The sequence below is a fragment of the Chiloscyllium plagiosum genome, chromosome 24 (genome assembly GCF_004010195.1).
Source record: "Chiloscyllium plagiosum isolate BGI_BamShark_2017 chromosome 24, ASM401019v2, whole genome shotgun sequence".
NCBI classification, from domain to species: domain Eukaryota; kingdom Metazoa; phylum Chordata; class Chondrichthyes; order Orectolobiformes; family Hemiscylliidae; genus Chiloscyllium; species Chiloscyllium plagiosum.
Genome location: NC_057733.1, coordinates 31345274 through 31366343, shown reverse-complemented (window position 1 = coordinate 31366343; position 21070 = coordinate 31345274). Strand labels below are relative to the sequence as shown.

Sequence of the window (21070 nt, the reverse complement as noted above, 5' to 3'; positions counted from 1 at the left end):
TTGGCTTGTCCTATAATAGTAGTGTTGGTCCAGTCGAACTCATGTTGCTTGTCATCTGAGTGTGTGGCTACTAAGGATAGCTGGTAATGTCATTTCGTGGCTAGTTGGTGTTCATGGATGCGGATCATTAGCTGTCTTCCTGTTTGTCCTATGTAGTGTTTTGTGCAGTCCTTGCATGGCGACTTTGTACACTACATTGGTTTTGCTCATGCTGGGTATCGGGTCCTTCGTCCTGGTGAGTTGTTGTCCCAGTTAGGAACAGTTATCCAGCATGAGCAAAACCAATGTAGTGTACAAAATCCCATGCAAGGACTGCACAAACTGACAACCAGAAGCGGCATATACAAATCACTATAAGTGCCGGAGGAAACATCACAGAAGCGCTTCACAGGAGGTTCCCAAGCACTGAGGATGTCACCTAGACAGGGGACGAAACGTCTGCAACACAAATTCCCAGCTCGGCGAACAGAACCACAACAACGAGCACCTGACCTACAAATCTTCTCCCAAACTTGGTCCATATCCCTCGAAACCCTTCCTATCCATATACCCGTCCGGATGTTACAATTGTTGTAATAGTAAAAGTCTTGTACAATTTTAAATTCTAAATATCCATTAACAATTTACACCTATAAGAATGATACTCTAGATTTTGATTTTCCTTTCGTGGGCCTGACAGATTAACAATTTTGACAGGTAATTCAACAGGAAATGTAGAAACCTCATTGAACTCATGGGGAGGCTGAGGCATTGCTTTTTTAAAAAACAACTTGAGGCAAATGGCATACCAGCACAAATTACCCTTCAACTTGTACAACTCACAACTTACTCCTCACCACAAGCTGAAGAGTAAGAAAAACATAAATAATGGTGAGTGCTGTTGAACTCAGTCCTGTCTTCGCTGCAGATTCCAGGCTAATAAATTAACTACTTGATATGTATTCATTTTAAAACAAATATCTTCAGTACCTTTCAGATTCAGGAAAATTCTTGAGGGAGAAGTTGAACAAATCTGCTCCAAACATTTAGCACGTACCTGCCAGGCCATCGCGACATCTCTGCTCACAGATACGTTCCATGGCAGAATTTGCAAATCCATAGTTGCTCTGTCCAGCAACACCATAGCCGCAACTCACAGAAGAGAAGACGACAAAATAATCAAGTGCCGTGCACTTCTCCCTACTGACTCTAAAGAAGAAAAATTGTAACAAAACCTTATTGACTGCATTAAATTTGCATGAAAATCAGGCATGGTCAAGTTAAAGTAAGCACGAACAATTATACAGAAACAAGTCAAACTCATCGTACGCTTAAATCATAGAATATAATCTCCAGAAAGTTTCCTGATGATATCACGTGTATATTGGCATGATTTGACTTTTCGGATGACTTCCAAGTCATTAACATATAGTGTTATAGAATACAACTATTACTGTATCCCTGCGACTACTAATTTGCATATTCCACTTTTTGTTATGATGATACCTTAAATTAAAGATGTTACTGTTTGCAGCTTGAAAAGGATGCTGTGACAAATTCTGTAAAGGCAATGAAATGTGGAATTTGCATCCCCAGTATCCGGAGGGCATACCTCAGATAAGAGCGTGTGGAACTAAACCATAAGATCATAGAATCTCTACAGTGTGGAAACAGGTCATTTGAACCATCAAATCCATACTGACCCTCCAAAGGTCATCCCACCAGACCCTATTTCCGTAACTCTGCATTTCCCATGGCCAATCCACCTAACCTGCACATCTTTGGACTATGGGAGGAAACTAGAGCACCTGAAGTAAACCAAGCAGACAGGGGGAGAATGTGCAAACTCCACTGACAGTCGCCCGATGTGGAATCAAACCCAGGTCTCTGGCGCTGTGGGACAGCAGTGCTAACCGCCCCCATGCCTTAAAAGTAGCATGGCTGGTAAAAGCTGCCTCTACCATTTAAGGAGAAAAATGAAATATGGTTTGAATTCTATTCTTATGGTTCATAAGGCTGTAAAATCATAAAACTATCAAGTCATATTAATTCCACCAAAAAATAAAATGGGTGAAAGAGTGATCCGGTTCACATGACCTTCATTGACGAGTTTGATTAGGTGAAGGTGAGTTAATAAAATATTCAGAAAGATCAAAAGCTTATTTACAACACAGAGATTAGGTGAATTTCAAACTTAAACTCTTCTATAATCACGAAGTGTTTTCCAAAGATCTTTTCTGTTCACTTGCCTGTCCAGGTGAATTGTGCCATTATACTTGGGCTGATTAACATCCTTGAAGAGATTAGGAGTCAAATTCTCCAACATGCCATCTTTTAAGACCTGTGAGAAAACATCCAAATCAAATTCCAGGAAGTTTCAAGGAATGGAATAAACAAGGCAGTGTATTAACATGTGCACAACCTCATCACCATCAAACCTTCAACAATTTAAGTCAAATTCAATGCAAGCAGGAGAAATTGCCGGGAACGTAGATCATTTCAGATTTCCACTCCCTACCACCCCATGATTGGGATCTGTATCCATATAGGGAAGCCATGTTCCATACTGGGAGCAGTTAGATTTTAATATTTTAAAACTAGCTTGTTTTTATTTATTTCCTTGTTTGGGGATTGAGGACTAGGTCAGCATTTAATGGCCATCCCTAATTGCCCTGGAAAAGGTGGTAATGAACTGCCTTCTTGAACCGCTGCAGTCTTTGGAATGTAAAGTCACCTAGGAAGAGAGTTCTAGGACTATTAACCCAGTGACGCTGGAGGAACAGTGATATTTTTCCAAGTCAGGATGGTCTGAGATTTGGAGGAGAACTTGCAGTTGGTAGTGTTCCCATATATCTGCTGTCCTTGCCCTTCTAGGTAGGAGAGATCTTGGCTTTGAAAGTTGCTGTCAGTGGAGCCTTGTTGAATTATTTGAAGATGGAACACACTGCTGCTGCTGCGTGTGGAGGTGAAAGGAGTGCATGTTAATGCTGACAGATGTGATGCCAATCAAGCAGGCTGCTTTGTCCTGGATGGTGCCAAGTTTCTTAAATGTTGTTGCAGCTACACTCATCCAGACAAATGGGAAGTCTGAGTGAATTAATTGCCATAGAATTTCTAGTCCATCAGCTGTTCTTGTAGCTGCAATATTTACATAGCTATTCCAGTTCAATTTCTAGTCAATGTCATCACCCAGGATGTTGATGGTGAGGGGATTCAGCAATGATATTAACTGTTAATGGTCAAGGGTTCGATTCTCTCTTGTTGAAGATGGTCTATTACTGGGCATTTGGGTGGCACAAATGTTACTTGACACTTAGCAGCCTAGGCCTGGAGGTCCAAGTCTTTCTAATATGGACACACACTACTTTAGTATCTGAGGTGTCCAGCAATCATCAGTGAACATCCTCATTTCTGACCTTATAACAGCAAAGAATTAGTCAGTGATTAAGCAACTGAAGATGGTTGGACCTAGGACACTACCCGGAGGAACTCCTGCAGCTGAACTGACTGACCTCCAGTAACCACAACTATCTTCCTACGTGCCAAGTAGGACTCCAACCAGCAGGGAGAGCTTCCCTATGATTCACACTGTCTCCAACTTTGCTAGGTCTCTTTGAAGCTTCTTGATCAAAGATGGCCTTGATGACTATTACCTCTGGAGTTCAGCTCTTTTGTACATGTTTGAACCAAAATTGTAATGAGGTCAGAAGCTGATAGTTTTGATTTTTAAACCATGAAATGTCTTGAGAAGATAGTAAATACAACCATTCAGCTTTCTAGGCCATTTCATGGCCAGTGAGAGGCAATCACATTGCTGTGGGTCTGGAGTGACATACAAGTCAGAGCAAGTAAAAATGGTAGATTTAATCAATATTCAATTCTCAAGCTGCTTTGAACTGTGTGGCTGGATTACTAGTCCCAATATGTAACTACTATGCCAGTCTGCTGCTGAAAAAGCAAGGAAATGATTACCTCATTAGCAAGGAATGAGATAAGTCGCTAACTTCTGGAAACTGCAGAAGTTTGTCAAGCGTACTTATGGGGTGATGAGATGAGAAACAAACAGGATTTAATACTTGCACATTTTTAAAAAAAAACATTCACCACAGATTCCAAGTGAAACTGGTATCCACATGGGGAGCAGCTTCATGTGGATCACATCCAATATCCTCACTTTGGATAGCTACTACTGTTCTAATGTTCACACATCTGGTAGCACAGTGTAGAAGTTATTCTTGCTCTTTATTCACTTTAGTGCTGCAGGACCTGAAAACAGGCAGAAGTATAAGCTGTTGCCAAAAGGAAACATTGTGCCCAAGTGAGTTAGTTTCTGGAAGGTAGTCTAACTAAATTATTCCTGGATGCAAGGATGATCTGTTTTAATTACAACACAATGCTATACTCTGAACTCACCATGGCAAGATGGAAAATGCCACCCACAGGACCAAGACCAGAGGCCTCTGCAATGAGACGCTGCGTGCCCTCTAAAGAGCAGACATCACTGGTAGAAACGAGGACCTCAACGCCCATTTCCCTCCACTCACGTACCCGCTTAGCCTGGTACCCTGTAACAGAGAATTAATGATCAAGTTACACATTTCTGTCCATGGCAGTGTAACCATTAAATAAACCCAATTCAAAAAAATGCTGCTAATCAATGATGTCAAGGTTCCACTATTGCCTCAAACTCTTGAGGGATAAAGGTAAAAAGGAGCTTAAAGTTCTTGAGTAGAAGCATCAAGGGCAAAGGCAAATTACAAGTTGCAAAATGGGACAAGTAGACAACACATGACGAAACATTCAGCCATCACAAATTATTGTCAATGCTTGTATTCTTTACTTTAAAAAAAAAGCAAACAATAGAAACTTTAGTCTAGCTCATAGAAAATTAAAGTCACACTTTGTGTCTGTAACACCACAATAATTCTACAAGAAGGGTAGCAATGGTCAAAACATGTAATATATAACCCAAAGATTACCCTTTACTAAACTGGATTTTTTCAAAAAAAAAACAAAAAAAATTTAACTTGTTTTTAGCCAAGTAGCTGCAATAGAAAATGTTAAAAGAAACCATATCCGATAGAGCATGCACACTTCATGTTTGACCAGTAGAATTGCATTGATTTGGCACCTTCATTCTGAAATATAATTTTCCAGATACAACTAAATTAATTACTCCAAAGTCACTGTTACTGGTTGACAAAAACACACAGCCAGATGACAGACTAAGATTTCACAATCAGCAATAAATGTGACCACTTGCCATTGCGTATTCCAGAGCGAGATGTCAGGACAAGTTTGTGAGCACCTCTCTCAATCAGCCAATTTGCCAGCTCCAAACCAAACCCTCCGAGACCTCCAGTGATGATGTAGGACTTTGCTGCAGGACAGGCAGTACGGGGAACGGCAGCAATGGCGAGCTGTTCTGAATTTGCAGAAGGGGATCTGCCTTCTTCTTCTCGAACCTGATTAGTGACATGCAATTCCATTTCTTGTAAATGCGATTTGATTATTTACATCTATTCATCACTAACGTCATCATTAAAACTGCTTTACCACCAGCCAGCAGAAGAGGACGTCCCAACACCACAGAGTGGACATCAAAAATAAGTTTCCCTCTTTTCTCTCACTTCCAAATTCCAGCTCACAAGTCAGCTAATGACATACAAGACCCATCCATCTAAGGCAACTGGCTTTAAATGTTGGCCCATGCAGTGTCTGAAACACTTGCACCTTCTAACTGAGAAACATGTATGCACGCAGTTTGCTTTGACAAGGAACTGCAGGAAAATATATTTAGTTATGTAAAGGCACAATAAAGGACAATGGATAATGTCAGCAACAGGGGAAAGTAAGGGATTAAGAGGAATATTTTTAAAACCAAAAATAAGATCATAGATAGGAGATATATGAGGAAAGGAAAAAAGGATTATCAAAAAAAATGGGGAAAGAACAGTTATATAAACAAATCAGGGAAACAGGCAATAATGGGGAACATGATGACCAGTAACAAAATATGTCTTGACTTACTTGTTAGCATTTACAAAATGAATCTACAGATGTCCATTTCCAAAACAAAGTTGCAACTTAAAAAGATGAGAAAGAGAAGGCAGATATAGAAATTACTCATGTGGAAGGGAGAATAAGACTGCAAAAGGACAACAGAACACTCACCTTTGACAGGCTCAAAAAGGAATACAAAACTAAGCCGGTCACAGCTGAATGGACATCTTAAGGGCAATTGTTAAATATTATGTTTCTTTAGTGAGTTTGGAAAAACAAACCTTGTACCAGTCTAAGATTGCAAACAAATCTAAAATCTGTATAATTGACTGAAAATTCAAAAAACCTATCTTTTGACTAGTGTGTTAAATCTCTTCATGCATAGGTGGCAACATGCAGATGAGACCACATACAAGTCTTGAGAAATGATGGATAAATATTTGACAAAGGAGCAAGGGATAAAAAGAAAGTTTCCCTTATTCATTTACTTCGAACAAAATGTTCAACAGAAAAGTTCAGGTGCTGTAAGAATAACACAGTCATAATAAAAAGCCCACCTACTTAACACCAAAATATATTTTAAACCATTCATCCCACAGTAAGTATTAGCAGTCTTAATTTACATGGCAGCACCTCAGACTCCAGTTTCTCAGCTGATGAGATAATGAAAGTGCTGCACAATCCCAGATACCTGGAGGATTATCACATAGAAGGAAGTAAATTTGTCTTGATCCGTTTGAGCTTCTGCTCTGTTAAATCAATCCAAACCTAACCCTGCTATTCAATTATAATAAATTAGACAAAAATCATTGGAAATACTCAAGTCTGACAGCATCTGTGGGGAAAGAAACTGCTAACATTTCTGGTCCATGAGCACGAGGGGTGCTTGCAAGGTACCTTGGACAGCCCCAAGAGGCAGTCTTCCCCTCTGCCAGCCTCAACACCAGCCTGTACAGGTACATGCCATACAGGATGAGCCCTCAGCAGTCCAATTAATAGCCACTTAAAAAGGGTCTCAGCAGGCACAACTTCAATAAACCCAAGGACAGACTGGCTGCCAGGTGCTTGCGCCCTCTCCACCCAGCAGAAAACAGATGGTGGGCAGACTTCCTGCTAATTCCTCAGTGCCCCCCAGGTTTAAAACACACCAGTGTGGAAGCCTAAAGGCCAGAATGATAGGTTTGCTGACATCATGGCTTTCTCCTTATAGATGTGACAGAAGTTATTTGGTGGTGAACACTTCTGTTGAAAGCAGTAAAGGAGATTCAAATTATACATGGTGGCTCAGTGGCTAGCACTGCTGCCTCACAGTGCCAGGGACACAGGTTCAATTCCTGCCTGTGTGTGGAGTTTGCACATTCTCCCTGTGTCTGCGTGGGTTTCCTCCCACAATCCAAAGATGCACAGGTTAGGTGAATTGGCCATGCTAAATTGCCCATAGTGTTAGGTGCATAGTCAGAAATAACTGTAGGTGAATGTGTCCGGGTGGGTTACTCTTCGGAGGGTCCGTGTGGACTTTTGGGCTTAAGGGCCTGTTTCCATGCTGTAGGTCATCTAACCTATACTATTTAAAAAGATTAAAGTATTTTCTTCACAAACTTGTCTTTCCAGATTCAATTTCTGGGTTTGTCCCATTCCCAATTCTTTCACTACAAGAGACACACAATTACTTCCCTCAATTTTTGACATGGATATTCGGTGGAGTAATTAGAAGGTAGCCAACATTTGACACAATCTGAGATGGACCCAAAATATTTGGCAAAGTACAGTCTCACAAAGGGGTTTCTAACCGGTTTTTGTCAAAGCAGTTAGCTCAGACAGAGCTTTCTCCAGAAGTGAAAAGCAATGCAACCAAAGTGCTTTTCCCCACTCACCTTCAGCACAACTTTTCCAATGTGTTTACCCTGTGCCATAAAACGGAAAGCAGACTCCACATCATCTCGGTCGAAAACTGTAGTCTTCAAGGGTTTCACCACTCCACTGCGTATTCCATCCTTCAGCAGCTCAGATACTTCTTCCCATTCCTTGTTTCCTTCTTCAAACAGAGCGTCCAGGAGAATTCCATGGAATGCAATATTCTTCAGGAAGACAGCCATACCTGAAAATTATGTGTATTCATTACCAGCACCTTCTAACATTGAGCCCTTGACTTAAACTAGAAAGGGACAAGTGAATATTGGAAATGGCTTTAGTTCAATTTATCCTGATTAAAATGTTTTGGAATGTAAGCTTACAAAAAATTAACAACAGTTTGGGGCCCATTGTTTTATTAGTCAATACTCAATTTGCTTTTTATTGCAGAGTGCTTACCAAGTGGATTGTTATTAGAAAGGTCATATTTGCCGATCTCAAGGAAACGTCCATGTCGAGCCAGACAACGGAGACTAGCCTGTAGCTTCTCTTCAGCTAATGAGTTCAGTACCAGGTCCACTCCTGTGGGTAATGACATCACAGTTAGATTATCTAACAAAGTACAGGGGGCATTATTCTGCATGAACCAATAATTAATGTAGTAAAGACATCAGAGAGCATCTCATGAAAGCAATCACTAAAAAAAAAATCTATTCAAGGCTGGTTAGCTCAGTCGGCTTGATGGCTAGTTTATGATGCAATATGACATCAACAGTGTGGGTTCAATTCCTATCACTGGCTGATGTTATGATGAAGGACTCTCTTTCTCAACCTTTTCCTTTGACCGAAGTGTGGTAACCCTCAGGTTAAACCACCCGCTGTCTCTTTCTAATCAAAGTGTAGACCCACGCTCTGTTTTCATACGGGTCTATGGTTATGTATCCACAGCAGGGATATACCTAGGATCAATTTTGAGATTTCTACTAATTAATTTCAATTCCAAAACCTGTTATTTGATCTAAAAATTATTTGAATAATTTAAGAACTTCTCTATTTTACCAGTTGCTTTTAAACCTCTCCATGATCTAGGCAATTGTATGAATAATTTACAACCCTTTATGTTTCCATCAAGACTATCAGAAAGGAACAATTCATAAAATAGTCATTTAAAATGGATACTTTAACTATCATAAGTGCCAAGTTTGCAGGAAGTCTGTTCAAAAGTAAAAATGTCAGAGTTGGCAAAATCCATAACAAATACTCTCAAGCCACAGGAACTGCTTTAGATCCAGGTAGCAGCACAGAGAATTTAAATACTTAAATCTGATTTAAAGTGGTAGTTTTTAGATAATGTCATAATTGTGATTTGGAAGATTAAAAAAAAACTAATTTTCCTGATACATGATCAACTTGAGGCTTTCTTCCCAACATGTAAAAGGGTGGCAAATACAGTTTCTTTATGAGACTTGAAAGGAATCAAAAAACTTAATCCATTGCTTCTGTCAAGATGAATGAGCCAGTGTTAAACCAAATTTCAGTTCATCAAAACAACTGGCATTCAAAGATTATCTTTTTCTTTCCTTTAGGATGTAATTACAAACTGCTCTGCAACATAATTATGCACCATATGCCAGGGGTGCAACGAACAGTGCAGGAGAACATGCCAGGAGCAGCACCAGGCAGACCAAGAACGAGAGGTCAACCTGGCCAAGCTACAAAACAGGACTGCAGCATAAATAGCAAGTGATCGGTAGAAGACAGTTAATGATAGGTTCTAATAATCTAATTTAAAAGTGTTCTAATGTACACAAATCACTTATCGTTGACTATCTGAATTTGCTTAAAGCGGGCAAATCAAGTGCAAGATAGCTCAATGTCTTTAATCAACATCCACTGCATTGTAAAGTTAGCAAGCTCTCTTACCACAATGGTACTTGCTATTTATGATATAGTCCTTCTAAAGCAAATATCCAAGACCTCACCTTTGCCACCAGTTGCTCGCAGCACATGCTGCTCGAAGGAAGTGTCTCTAGAATTTGCAAAAGATTCATCGTTCAACTGTGGGAAATGTTGCTGAAGATATACACGCTTTTCCATTGAACCTAAAAAGAATGTAATTAGACAACGGTCAGTCACTGTCCAATAAATTTAAACCAACTTTCTTGCATTATAATAAAGCTCCAATACATCCTTTGATGCTGCTTTTCTACACTCAAATGTCCCCTCTCCAATGAGTCATCCATAACAGCTATGTCTTCTGCATACCTGATGTAGGTTGGACAAGCTTGTCACTTTTAATTGACAAAGTGATATATTTGTTGCAGAGTAATTGCTGATGTTCTTTAGCAGCTGGTATGAAATACTAGATATCCCAACATACAGCCACATTGACTGAAAGCTTTATTCATTGAAAAGAACTTTGCTTGATCCTGAACCATGTTAAAGACCAGATTAACTGAATACAAACAAACGTCAAACCTTTTAATAGATTTAATTCCAACTTGGTATATCAATGACTAACTGTCACTCACATTACAGTCATATGCACATACCTGCCAATACATAATTAGCAAGGTTTCTTTTAAAAAGGGGTCTTTAAAACTAGGTAACTCATCCCACCAACGTAGATATATCAAGGATGGGTTTATTCCCTTTTAATATTATTGCCTAATAATCAAACCCACTCAGACCACAAATAATATAATTTCACTTACCAACAGTAGCAAAGACACGACATCCCAAATTGAGAGCAATTGAAATAGCAGCCTGTCCAACTCCACCTGATCCCGAATGGATAAGTACGCTCTCACCCTTTTTAATGCGACCTCTCACCACCAGTGCATAATATGCAGTTGCATAAACAACTGGCACTGAAGCAGCCTCCTCCAAAGTCCTTAATAAAGGCCAAAAAGAGTGAGTAAGTGGCATTGCAATTTTCTGCTTATTAGAAAGCTATAATGAAACAACCAAACATCAACTCTTTAGATTTCCAGGTGGTTACCTTGTCTAGTCTACATGTGACTCCATACCCACAGCAATGTGGTTAACTGGGCCTCTGGGCCTAGCCAGTGATAGCCACATCTCATGAAAGGAAAGAATACTGTTTAAAAACTACCCAACTGTTTGTATACACATGAGAAAGAGAAACTTTAAATGAGTACAGAATAAGTTCCCAATTAGACAGCCAAACACTTGTCTAGCCTCAATCCAAAAGAACAACCACATGGTCAGAGAGGGTTACTGTTGCCATTAATTTTCATGAAAGAAGGGAAGCAAAAAGGAGGAAAATGTTAATGTACAAGTGTTCACCTGCACATCAAAGTTTTAAAGAAAAGTCATACTATGTGAGAAATCTAATGATTTTTGGATGAGACACTCCCATATAATAGAGCATATGAATGTGCAACCATTTTCAATATCATTCAGTTTTATGTTGGTGTGTAAAGTTAAGGCGCCACCTTAGCTCCCACGGTAATCCGGTATCTTCGTCAAAAGGATTCAATTGTTGGGATCACTACCAAAATCTAACACTGCACATAAAATTCATTCCTGTTGAGTATAAATCAGGAAAAACCACCAGAGGGAACATCACAATGGGTCAAAAACAGGAGTAACTCTGTCCTAAGGTTTCAGCTAACAATGCGCTAGACAGAGAGTAGACAACCAGGAATGAACATTACTGGGGGAATAACATAAAAGTGCAAGAGAAGGTTTAAAAAAAAGGACAAACTATATCACAGCCTGTGTTGGGAGATCTTTGTTGTATTCAGAACACATTGTGTTCAGGTTACAGTCAACAGGTGTGTGTGTGCGTGTGTGCGTGTGCGCGTGCGCGTGCGCGTGTGCGTGTGCGCGCGCGCGCGAGTGTGAGAGAGAGAAAAATAGGATGGATTTTGAACAGATCCACCAACTTAAGATCAGGCACTCATGAGACACTTTGGGCGATCAGCAACTGCAGAATTATACTCCAAAAACATCTGAAACTTCACGACCTGACACATTCCCCACTCTACTGACACCATCAAGCCGGGGGGGGGCAACTCTGGTGCGATGAACTGTGCAGGAGAACATGCCAAAAGCAGCACCAGGCAGACCAAGAACGAGGGGTCAACCTGGCCAAGCTACAAAACAGGACTGCAGCATAAATAGCAAGTGATAGGTAGGGTTAACTACCTCCACAGTTAATGGATCAGATCTAAGCTTGGCAGCCCTACCACCTTCAGTCACGATTGATGCTGGACAACTAAACTGACTCACTCAAGAATAAAACTCCACAAATATCCCCATCCTTATTCATGGGGGGGCTCAGCACATCAATGCAAAAATACAAGATATACAAGCATTTGCTTTAAATCGCCAGCCTGAAGTGCTGAGTAGATAATCCATTTTGGGGTCTCCTCAAGAGATTCTAGCATCACAGATACCAGTCTGTAGCCAATTTGATGAGAGATCGAGTACAGATTCCTCAAAGGCTATTTTCTCTGATAACATTCAGGTAATAGGACTGAAGACTTGTGCTCCAGAGTTTGCTGCACACCTAGTCAAGCTGTTCTTGTACAGCTACAGCTGTGGCACCTACCTAACAATGTGGAAAATTGTCCAGGTATATCCTGCCAGATAATACCCATCGGTCTGTGCACAATCATCAGTAAAAACTGGTGGAAAAAAAAGGGAGGTCAACAGTGCTATCAAGGAACACTTGCTTAGCAACAACCTGCTCAGTGACACCCAGTTTAGGGAGCGACACAGAGAGCTTCTGACCTCATTACAGCCATGGTTCAAACATGGACAAAAAGAGCTGAATTCCAGAGATGAGGCGAGAGTGACTTTGAGTCAAAGCTATATTTGGCTGAGGGAGGCATTGGAGAACCCTAGCAAAACCAGAGTCAATAAGAATCATAGGGTAACCTCTCCACTGGCTGGAATCATACCTGGGAAAAACAAAGATGGTTGTGGTTGTGGTTGTTGGAGGTCAGTCATCTTAGCTCCAGGACATTTCTGCAGGAGTTCCTCAGGGTAGTGTCTTATATCCAACCATCTTCAATTACTCCATCATAAAGGTCAGAAGTGAGGATGTTCGCTGATGATTGCACAATGTTCAGCACCATTTGTGATGACTCAGATACTGAAGCAGTCCATGTTCAAATGCAACAAAGATCAGGACCGTATCCAGGCTTGGGCTGATAAGTGGCAAGTAACATTCACACCTTACAAATACCAGTCAAATGCCTGTCTCCAACAAGGAAGAACCTAACCACCACCCCTTGGCATTCAATGTCACTGGCATTGCTGAATCCCCCAGATTCAATACCCTGAGGTTTACCATTGGCCAGAAACTGAACTGGAGTCACTTCCTGACTCTCCAAAGACTGTCCAGCACCTACAAGACATGTCATGTCAGGAATACTTCCCAGTGCCTGCCTGAGTGAAGTTCCAACAATACAAGAAGCTTCGCTCAGCCAGGACAAAGCAACCCAGTTGTTTGGCACCATATCCACAAACATTCAGCCCTGCCACCACCAACACTCAATAGCAGGAATCTGTGCCACCTACAAGATACATTGCAGAAACTCACCAAGGCCCATTAGACAGCACCTCCCAAACCCACAACTACTAAAAACACAAGGACAGCAGATCCAAGGAGAACATCATTACTGGCAAGTTCCCCTCCAAGCCACTCAGCATCCCAACTTGCTGTTCCTTCAATGTCACTGTTTCAAAATCCTGGCATTCCCTCCCCAACAGCATTGTGGGTATACTATGTCAAATACACAGCAACAGATCAAGGAAGCAGCTCATCACCACCTTCTCAAAAGGGGCAATAAATATTGGCCCAGCCAGCAATGCCCAAATCCCATGGATAAATTCAAAAAGTTTAGAAGTAACTCATTAAACAAAATTTTGGGACATCAGAAAGACATGGTAAACAAAGCTTTATAAACGGAAGCTCTTATATTTAAATTTCTAAACGCCCACTGTCTCTGCAAATTTAAGTTGATACTCATTGGAAGAATATTCTGCACAAACTCAAACATAATTCCTTTGTTCCTTTCTTTGTTTTAAAGGCATATTGGGTTCAAGGTTTTTATTCAAAGTTCTTTATGCTGATCACTTGACCCAGTAATTTTTGGAGGTGGAGCGTTACAGCATCCAAACAATGTTGTCTAAATAAGTGCAATTTTGACAATGTTACAAGTTAATGTTCTTCAGAAATGCTGCTAAACACATACCAGTTATCTGGGACATCCCACAAGAATCGCATATCGCAGTCAACGACTGTGGCCAAACCCTTGGCAGGGAGCAGTCCCATCACTCTCCTCTCTCTGGGGTCACGACCTGAAAATTCCATTCCTAACAGGCAGTGCTGCAAAGCTGCATCACCTAGAAAACAAAATTTAAATTTTCACAGTGCAGAAGAAATGAAGCTTGATTCTGGATGTTTGAAAGGAAAAACGACGGGAGAAGAAGCTCGAAAATCTGAACTGTACTGACAACTTAGCAAGGAGTGGGCATGGTAACTCTGCACCTCTCTCCCAGACTCTGCTGCAGTTTTAATGGTGAGCCCTTGGGATCAAGTTAGGTGTTGGTTTCACACCCCTTCTGATCCTATTCTTTACGCAGGTTAATGTGGAATAATTTTGGCCAGGACCTGACCAGTGGGTATCTCTCATTCATTTTAATATGACGTACACTTCCATTCATATGCAGGCTTGGGACACTGCTTAAAATTTTCTTCTCTCGAATTGCCGAATGATTTAGTTTAAACCCACAGCATTACATTGCAACAGTACATTCTGAAACAGCGAGGTTAAAGCAGCAATTCTAGAAGCATCCGGTGCTTGCAATTAAACGTGTCAAAAGGAAACTCTGCAGAAAGGCAGGAGAGATAGGCTCATCCAACCCAAGAACTTCTTCCATTTATACAGGAGCTAAAATGTTAGCCATGCTGAAAATCTGAAACTAAAACAAAAAACACAAGGGAAAACTCAACAGCGCAGAAAACACTGGTGGAGAGAAAGAGAATTAACATTTGAGCTCACAAGAACCAAAAGATAATCATAACCATAAACATTAATTCCATTTCTTACCTGACCTGGAATATTTTCAGGAACAAAAAAACAGAAATTGCTGGAGAAATTCAGCAGGACAGGCAGCATCTGTGGAGAGAGAAACAGAGTTAACATTTCAAGCCTGATGTGACTCTTCTTCTGAACTCTGAGAAGAAACAGGAGTTCTGAAGAATCATACTGGACTTGAAATTCTCTCTCTCTCTCAAGATGCTGCCAGATCTGATGGAATTTCCCCAGCATTTGCAATATTTGTTTCAGATTTTCAGCATCTACAATATTTTGCATTCATTTAATTTTTTTCAGGCATTTTTTGATTTTATTTCCAATTTCTATTTAAAAACAGGAGAAACACATTCACATCTTTCCCTCGTAATCTGCCTAAGTCTCCTCAGCCACCCACTCTCCCCACCCCACCGCCGCACCCCCACCATAATCCCTACAGCAGTATCTCATTCTGGGTTGCACTTTCATTCAGAACATTTTTGGAGGTGTTGATTCTGAAATCCAAGGAGGCAATCATTTTAAAGTCTATAGAGTAAAATGTCACTTCAATGGTCTTACCCGGGATGGCATCAGGTGGTAGCTTGCCTGTTGCCAGCATGATATCACGGAAGTTGAGAGATGCAAAGTACACTTTGCACAGCTGAATGTTAGGATCATTGGAATTGAAGTGTTGCAGTGGTGATAAAATCCAACAGAGGGATGACAAGTCTCCACGAGTCAGCACATTTACATAGGCAAATTCCGTCTGCTCCTTATTTTGATCTGAAAGGATAAACCCATTTTTTCACTGTGTCTAATTTAATTTGAAAGCAAGATGTTAGAAAGCCAGGGCATGTTAATGGAAAACATTTCATTCCCAAGGTAAGCAGGCTTTTCTTATTAAGTCAAATATTATTACCTCACTTCCATTTTTTTTCTATCTATATGGTAGAGGTTTGTTTGCAGGCCACCTCAATTGTAGCTCATTTGAGACCGAGTGTCAGGTGAGGACTTTTAATAATGCAAAGACAGTTGATGGGTCACAATTGGAAGTAGAAAGGCAGCAGAAGATTTATTTTTAATTTCAGCACTGCTGACTGGGCAATAAATGCTGGCCAATCCCAAAGTGCCCAAAAGGGCAGTTAAGAGTCAAACTCATTATTGTGGGTCTGGAATCACCTGTAGGCCAGATCAGGTAAAGAGGATTGATTTCTTTCCCGAAACTACATCAATAAGCTAGATGTGTCTGTATGACAAATTGACAATGGTTACATGGTCACCATTACATCAACTCTTTCTTACAGATTTTTTTTAAACCGAATTCAAATTTCACCCTCTAGTATGGTGGGATTTGTACATACATGCCCACAATATTGGCCTGGGGTTCTGGATTGCTGGTCCAGTGATATTACCACGATGCCACCACTTCCCCAAATGATGTTACCATCTTTGATATTGCAGCTGACCCCATGTTGGTAGACAATGTTGCTAAGGGGTTAGCATATAAGGAAGAGGATGTGTAATGGACAGATTTTTGGGGACATCAACAGTGCAGAGGTGAGAAGGCAAGTAATTGATAGCAATACTGAGGCTATGATCAGGTATGTAAAAGTGGAACAAAACAATGTCAATCCTGCTCAACCGAACAGCAGAGGAAACCTGATGGTTTGATTGGTTGAGTCAACGGCTGTGAAGGACAATGCAGGATTAATATACCACAGCTACAGCAACACAAGCTGTCCTTTGTGACACTGTTTAGAATAGCTAAGTGCTGTAGAAGGCTCAGAAACTTTATCAGAAATGCCCACAATGTGAAATAACTGTCATGCTGGCAGGTTGCTGTATTAAACCATAATTATTGACACTTGCAGGTAAATCTTTAATGATTTAAATATTCTCATTGTCCACTAATGTAAGGCATTCTGCAATGTGGATTATCTATAAGAGAACACTAGGGGCTTTAATTCTATCTAATTTTTGAAAAGAAAACAGTGGAATGCTTAAATGGCTGGAGCCACTTTAATCTTCCAGAGGTCATGAAATAATTTCACTAGGACATTAAAATATGCCCAAAAGCAACTGGACTCAATGGAAACTGAAGCACAAAGATAGTGAAGTTTGTTTTAGAATGGCTCACCCTTCTAATGCAACACAACAGAGCAAACAAGATAGCAAGATAGTATATACACCTGCTTTGGCCCTCCCCTTCTTAAAAAAATTTGTAACGGTGCCGTTTCCTCATTCCTATTATTTTCTCACATTCATATCTCTTCTTTCCTGCTAGCAATGCAATATTAAAAAAAAAACCTACAAAAGAAGAAAACCTGAGATCATGAAGGTTGTTCCTCTCATAACAAGCTACTAAATTAAGGCATCAATTAGCTGAGCTACTCCTTTTCCACCAGAAAAATCCCCCGGGAGTTGCTATCGCCCACTCTAAAAGGTTCATATCCACAAGCTGGAAAAACAGGACTCTCAAGATAATAAAGAGCTACTGAGGTTTACTGTCAGCTCCTTGATTTAGATATATGACAGAGGGCAACTGAATGGGGATAAACATGGAGACAGTGGACCAGGTTTTCAGAGCAGACCCAGTATCCAGGTTAATTCTAGATCTTGCAGCTAGATGTGTATCATGTTGCTCAGTGATGCTACTTTTAAATGTCAATACCCTAAATTGTTGAGCCCAAGTATTGACATCCAGCAGTACATGAATGGCCTCTCTGGTGCCCTAGTGAAAGGAAGTAGCAGCTATAACAGGGCCTGCCTGTGAGAGTACACAATCTGTTAGAAAGTCGGCATCATTGAAGTGAGGGTAGACAACTTGTCAGAGGGCCAGCATTGTTGAGGTGAATGAATGTGGCCATAAAGGCTGGACGAAGGCACAGTGCTTAAACTGGCAGAGCTCAATTAATCAAAAGTTGAGAAACCTTCTGATGATCTCTACAGTCGGGCACTAAAGTTTATCAGAATAGTTGACTTCACCAGAGACAGTTTTCAAAATCTCATCACTGACCTATTAACAAGCACTTGAAGGAGATCAGTGGGCTATTAGTCAGAATAAAGCACGTTTCCCATTATCCCAGCTGCTTGAAAAGTTTGAAAATCTGCTGGAATCCAAATCCAGAGATGATCCTTGGGACCCAATTATGAAATCATGCCCAGACCACATGCCAATGCTGCTGACATTTGAAAATCAGTCCCATTCTCTCTCAGCCTACTAAAAAGGAGGATTTCAAATTTCTCAGTTCTAGCCCTAAAGTATTCCATTTGTGTATGATGCAGTTAACAGTGAGATCAAGTCAGTTACACTGCGACAATGAGAATGGAAAGCCATAAATTCAATGAATGATCCATACTTTTCTATGTACAGCATAAATTAACCTTTGTTAAACAGACCAAGTTCATTTCATGATATTGACATTATAAACATACAATTGTATACCTTGTATGAAAATGTGTCGGAAACTCCCCCAATGTCCATCACGATAGACGTTCATCACCAAGTCATTTTGGAGAATGGCTTTCATGTCCTTTCCACATGCATCCAGGGATGGAACAGACGAGGAAGAGATTAAATTTGTTACAAATACACACCTGAGGACAGATAATTTTTAAAAAAAATAAACATTTCTGCAGATTCATGCCAGTGTACTGTAAAACCTATCAACTCAAGCACAAGTCAGACAAATCTAGACCACCTGAATATATTTCAGATGTTGTTGCTTTGACAGCTTTTCTCTGCTGTTTTGGAAGTTGTTTTACTGCGTATTAAGATGCAGTTCATTAACAGGAAAATCATAAGTATAACACAATTGAATTCACTATTGCCAATGAATGTTAAAAATTGAGCTTTTGTCAGGAGGTGTATACCTGCCCTTCACTAACCAACCCATGTATTTTTAATTAAGTATAGCTCATGCTAGTCTATAGCTTCCTGATTCATCCTACCCTCTTATTCTGTGTTCCATCGACATTAATAGCTTATTTCAGAAGAGCTGCCTCTTAATTATTTTAGTAACTGATACATTTAACTTATCAATTTTTGGTGTGAATGTTTTGTGCGTTCACATTTATACCTGTCAATCCTGGTTGCAATTTCTTAAAATATTTACCCTGATTTTTCATGCTTTCGTTTTCTTTGAAAACAACATTTTCCCTTTTCCATGACACTGTTTTCGAGTCATTTAACAATGTTGTTTGTTTCTTTCTTTTCTTCCATTGATGATATTTTCTCACTTATATACCTTTCTGCTAAGCCCCCACTTCTTATGTAATAGCTGTATTAGTCCTGTTCTCCATCTCTAATCTCGGCCATAGACCCTTTGCCCCCAAAACCTCTGCAAGGACCTTGACACCTTTCAGTATAATGCAGATCGATCTCATGTTATTCAGCTTGAAATGTGCTATCTTACCATATGCTAATAATTTCTCTTTTGCCTGTGGCAAAGAATATCTCACTACACCAGCTATTTTCCAAATTTAAGTATCAACCTATTAAGTACCAAGGCCCAGCTACATTTCCAGAAAATAGGCAAGGTTAAACAGAGCCAAAATGAAAACCTCACTACATATCCTAAATAAAAGCAAAATGCTGGCAACCTGAAATAAAAACAGCAAGTGCTGGAGAAACTGAGATGGTCAAGTATGTGCCCAACGTCTTTTGAACGTTCCCATGAAGTTTGCTTCCACAGCCTTTCAGAATAGATTATTCTAGATTAGAACTTTAAAGTGCTTTTGATATGGTAAGTTTCTACTCAAGGAAATGCTAAAGGGCTTTATTTTTGAAAGTAGTATAGTCATTGTTCTCAATTGGCAGAAAATATAAAAAACACAAAAGGATCTTATTAAATATAATAAGAACAAATTGTTTAAAGAAAGGTGCTCAATTGGGTGGGACCATAAATCTCAGCTGGATCCTGAATCCCCTTTTTAAAAACATTTAATTAATTGTTAAATGGATAAAAATCACACCGTATTCTATGCCCACGTGGTTCCTGACGAAGGCAATTCACCATTCCGACAATTCCTGAATTGCCACAATTAGCAACTGTAAGCCAGATTGGATCCTCTGAAGGCTCTTCTAAGATCTTCTGCAGGAAGAAAATAAACATTTATAGAAACCTTAGCCTCATAGCTGTTAGATCCTTCAATTCAGGGCCATTGATGCAAAAATGCTAATTCACATGACCTCATTCTACTTAACAACAGCATTTAACATTGAAAAATAGCGCAAGGTGGTTCGCAGATGCAAAACCAAATAAAAATGGATGCTGCGCCAATAGAGGAGATTATAGGAAGATTCACCACATAAAATAGAAGTGGATTTTAAGAAGGTTCCTTATGATGGATTGTGTGCCCTGTGAGCCACGGGAGCTTAGGGTGGGAATTTCACAGCATAAGCCCCAAGTGGTCATGGTGCCAACAGTGGGGAAACCTTTATGATTCATTATAGAACACAGTAAGTGGAAAGAAGTGGACTAAAATCAAACATTTGGCATCGTCTGGCTCTGCATACAAGTCAAGTCACCCAAAGGTAACTTTTGCTGGCTCAGACTTTGTCCAGCGAGTTTCCAATCCATAAACAGAATGAAGTTTTTGGTTTCAGGCTAGGGAGTGGACATCTAGTTTGTGTCACCATCCCTCCTCACTAGGATGAAGGCCTGAAAACACTGGGTAAGGTCAGTGATGAGCTCACTTGTATCATTTGCCTGTCAAGGCTCATACACAAATCCTGCTTTAGGTATTCAATTACATCATTGGAACACTACCTTATCAAGAAGAACAGAGAGAGAAAACAGTAAAGAAAGATAACAATTTCACCATTGTTGCATCTAGCTGACATGACCACTGCTCTTGTCTCATTTAATACAATAAAAGGAGAATCTCCAAAACATCTTTAAATATTTTGTTGGATATAATTGCCAGGATGACCATTTGATTGCATGTTACTCAGGAAAATGCAGATATTTTCCTTACTTTTAGAGGCTCAATCCAGCTGAAATCTGTTGCGTGGGCTGTCAGGAAAATTGGGTTCTTGGGTTCGGTCTTCTTGCGGCCCAGCAGCATGACAGAACCGTAGAATGATTTCTTCATGCTAACCAAGTCAAGCGAAGCCTGATCAAATACCTCTGCCCACTCACCCTGTGGAAAAGAAAAGGCAACTTGTAAAATTGTAAGTTTGC

The 21070-nt window shown here is 40.1% G+C and overlaps 1 protein-coding gene across 2 annotated transcripts in view; it reads right to left on the bottom strand.

Moving 5' to 3' along the window:
* Positions 1–21070, bottom strand: part of fasn (fatty acid synthase) — an 89552-nt gene that overhangs the window by 17929 nt on the left and 50553 nt on the right. For both annotated transcript variants that reach the window (XM_043714700.1, XM_043714699.1), the window contains exons 24-36: positions 20865–21029; positions 19860–19978; positions 18331–18482; positions 15465–15668; positions 14064–14214; positions 10548–10726; positions 9816–9935; positions 8293–8415; positions 7857–8080; positions 5243–5444; positions 4393–4544; positions 2229–2320; positions 1037–1188 (exon numbers count right to left, since the gene is read on the bottom strand). In XM_043714700.1, coding sequence (XP_043570635.1) covers positions 1037–1188; positions 2229–2320; positions 4393–4544; positions 5243–5444; positions 7857–8080; positions 8293–8415; positions 9816–9935; positions 10548–10726; positions 14064–14214; positions 15465–15668; positions 18331–18482; positions 19860–19978; positions 20865–21029 — 2035 coding nt within the window. The remainder of the gene's footprint in view (positions 1–1036; positions 1189–2228; positions 2321–4392; positions 4545–5242; positions 5445–7856; positions 8081–8292; positions 8416–9815; positions 9936–10547; positions 10727–14063; positions 14215–15464; positions 15669–18330; positions 18483–19859; positions 19979–20864; positions 21030–21070) is intronic.